The 3,129-nt window shown below is 42.6% G+C and overlaps 1 protein-coding gene across 1 annotated transcript in view; it reads left to right on the forward strand.

Annotated features, from left to right (window-relative positions):
* Nucleotides 1-1,468: 1,468 nt before the first annotated feature.
* LOC118427103 (macrophage mannose receptor 1-like) overlaps nucleotides 1,469-3,129 on the forward strand; it is a 17,635-nt gene continuing 15,974 nt past the window's right edge. The window contains exon 1 of the mRNA XM_035836739.1: nucleotides 1,469-1,550. Coding sequence (XP_035692632.1) covers nucleotides 1,469-1,550 — 82 coding nt within the window. The remainder of the gene's footprint in view (nucleotides 1,551-3,129) is intronic.

A 3,129-nucleotide genomic window follows, 5' to 3' on the forward strand; every position in this document is an offset into this window, starting at 1 on the left:
CAGCAAAAAATAGTGAAATAGGGCGAAACAACAACAACAAGATGGATAAATTTTCCCAATATGCACCATAACTCATAACAAGAATTGAAACGACAAAATATGTTATCACAGCCAGCAATGAAGCCATTCCTGTATTCAAGCCATGCGCTGGTGTAGTAAAAGTGACACTATTGTGGTACACAAAGTTGGGAACTACACTCATGACTTCGATACTGGTGCCATATTTGCAAGTATCCAACTAGTTTCACTTCTACAACTACAGCCATAGCTACCTCGCTAGTGTCACTTCTACATGTACAATCATTAGGCTACAACACAACCTATTATTTCATTTTGGTACTTTCTCGTCATGTTGACCATCTCCGCAGACGAAAAATTTCTGAAAATCAAATAGCACATTTATGTCATCCATAAAATGTATTTGCTGTGGCCCTAGCAAGAAAGGATGCGAATAGGCTGTTCATTAATTTTATTAATGTTCAGTCTTAATTCAACCTAGAGTGGTCTAGTGGTCTACAGGTCGGTTATGGGCGCTATTGGTTGCAGAAAAAATGGACCTTTTGGTCGGAACGTAAGGGTCTGAAGAGAATGTAGTCGCCAGCACTTAGCCGTACATTCAGGTCATGAATTCCTCAAGTAGAAATGTCAGCTCGTGATTAGTGTCACTAAAAGAGCTAATTATCGTTTGCGACCCACACATCAGATGATAACAAGTCAGGTGGGCTTTCCCCATGAATCTTAAATGAGAAACTGAATTGCTGGATTTTGTGTCATTCAGGTCCGAGACCAAGGAATGGAAACTGTGAAAAGAATAGGCTAATCCTTCATTAATGCATTTTGTTAGTCAATGCATGGAAACGGTGGTCTCTGACGCAACTAATATAATATTAATGAATTCGCTTTAGCTCACTTGCTACCGAACTGAAAAGACTGCTATCTATGTTCATAATCCGTAAAAGATGGAACTTGCAAAGGCCACAGCATTTGTTGTTACGAAGGATTTCCGGCATCGCTTTCAAAAAGAACAACATTAAAATTGAACAAAGAAGTGTTGTGAGAAGGTAATTGGTAGCATGAACGTTTTATATTCGTTTGTATGGTAAAGAAGAAAGAGGTCGCGGAAAACGGACGGTTGAGTTAAGTGTACCAAGGGGTGTCATAGAATTACCACGACTTACGTACGTTTGAGGTCACGGTTTTTAAGCAAAACTATGGTCTAAAAATCATGTAACATTTGCCGAAATTTAAGATGTGGCATAAGCGCAGACGAGGTAAAAGCGTCGGAAGCGGATAATTAATTTGTAAATGTAAAAACCTCCCCGCGAGGTGGTATGTGGTATCGCCTAAATGACTGTATCGTTGCCTATGAGTGAAAAGACTCCATTCTGCCAGAATGTGCGTAGTTTGAGACACACAGTATGGGCTAACTGTGTTACTGACAGAAATGTGGCGGGGATTCGGTAAAAACATGGATCCTCCGCTCGGCAGTTTCCCGCTTCTTCGGACATGGATACTCCTGGTCGCCATGACAACGCAGACGACAGAAGGAGGTAACGTTTTTATCACTATCTGACATATTACAGACGACAAAAAATTGCGTGGAATTTTTAGCCTGCTTTCTAGCTGCGGTGCATGCTCTGTCGTCGTCGTTGGTTTTAGAATATCTTCTAAACTAGCGTTTTATTGTTTCATGCTGTAGAAGCAAAGATATACTTTAATGTCCTCGATGCTGTGGTTATTATTTTTATTTCGTGCTTGCAAAATGAACACACATCGAGGCATATTTTACTTCATCTTTAGCATACCGTTACATTTCTTTGTGAAGTATACGGATCCCACACCAATGCATTGCAATAATACTAATGCCATACATATCAACGGTTAAGCGTTTCCTTTGCTAGATGTAAACGCATTCAAATTCTTGGTTATCCTTATGTCTTCAAAGATATTTTGCATATGTTGTTGTTGCTTTACTAGCAAGATCGCATGATCTAATGCTTGTCGTTGATGTGCGTAGGCACGAGTTCTATGCTTTTCTGGGGTTTAGGTCCAAAACCAATGGCAAGGTAAATTTAAAGAACATGACTTTAACTTTAGTTTGGTTATTCGTTGTTCTGATGCGTTCCCTGGTCAACTCTATATTCCTTAACATTCGTGAGACCAGAACAGCAAAACAGATGAAAAGAAGACAGACTACAGAGACGAAATTATAGCTTCAGAAAGATCGATTCTAGGCAGCACATATCGAGAGCGCATCGCAAAGGCTGACGTATGGAATAGATCTAGAGACAAACACCGGTCCGTGCAAAAGCCTCCTAACTGACACAGTGAAGAAAACTGAAGTGTGATAAAGCCACGTGTCACCGTTATAACTTATAGGGACCAAGGACGTTAATAGGAACTTGTAGGGACAAGCCAAAACTATAATGCAGGGAACCGTCCATGCAGGGAGGAAGACAGAAAGGTTTATAGGCGGAAAAGACGGGAGAAGTAGTCAGTCAACGACAGACAGGCATGACACAAAGTGACTACAAAAACAGAAGACCAAGAAGGGTGATGAAAATTTGTTGCCAGATCATCTGTGTGAATCTTCTTGTAATTGTGTCTCTAATTAAAGTGTCACTAAAAGTTAGACTTCCGCACTGCAATCGGCCTCTTAAGTTTTGGAGGACGGCGTGAAAATATTTCCCGCTGGGCCGCGTGACAGCAATGTCCAGCAAATGGTGAGCTTCTGAGACTTCCTTGCCTTGCCTTGCCTAGTCGACCCCCGGAGGGGACGGGGTAAGTCCGTGCACTACTTCAGCCCACGCCTGCCTGTCTGACATGACCGCTCCCAGGTCCTCCTCCGCTAGCCCGGTATCCCTGGAAAGCAGTCTCGGGAAGCTTCCGGGAGTGAGTTTTTCCACGAGGCCTCCACAAGAGGAGTGAGGAAACTTAGTAACCTCTTCACTAGCCCGAAGGCAGTGTCCAGCAAACTGTGCCCGTCTCTGTCTGAGTCTGTGAGAAACCCGCGGAAGATCACCATAAATGTCCCTTATAAATGGGTGCTGCTTCCAACAAATGTTCTGTTCTGTGAGACTTCCGTGAGAGTAGCGCGTTGTGTTCAAGACGTACATGTTGCGCCCAATC

This window comes from Branchiostoma floridae, chromosome 12, assembly GCF_000003815.2.
Source record: "Branchiostoma floridae strain S238N-H82 chromosome 12, Bfl_VNyyK, whole genome shotgun sequence".
NCBI classification, from domain to species: domain Eukaryota; kingdom Metazoa; phylum Chordata; class Leptocardii; order Amphioxiformes; family Branchiostomatidae; genus Branchiostoma; species Branchiostoma floridae.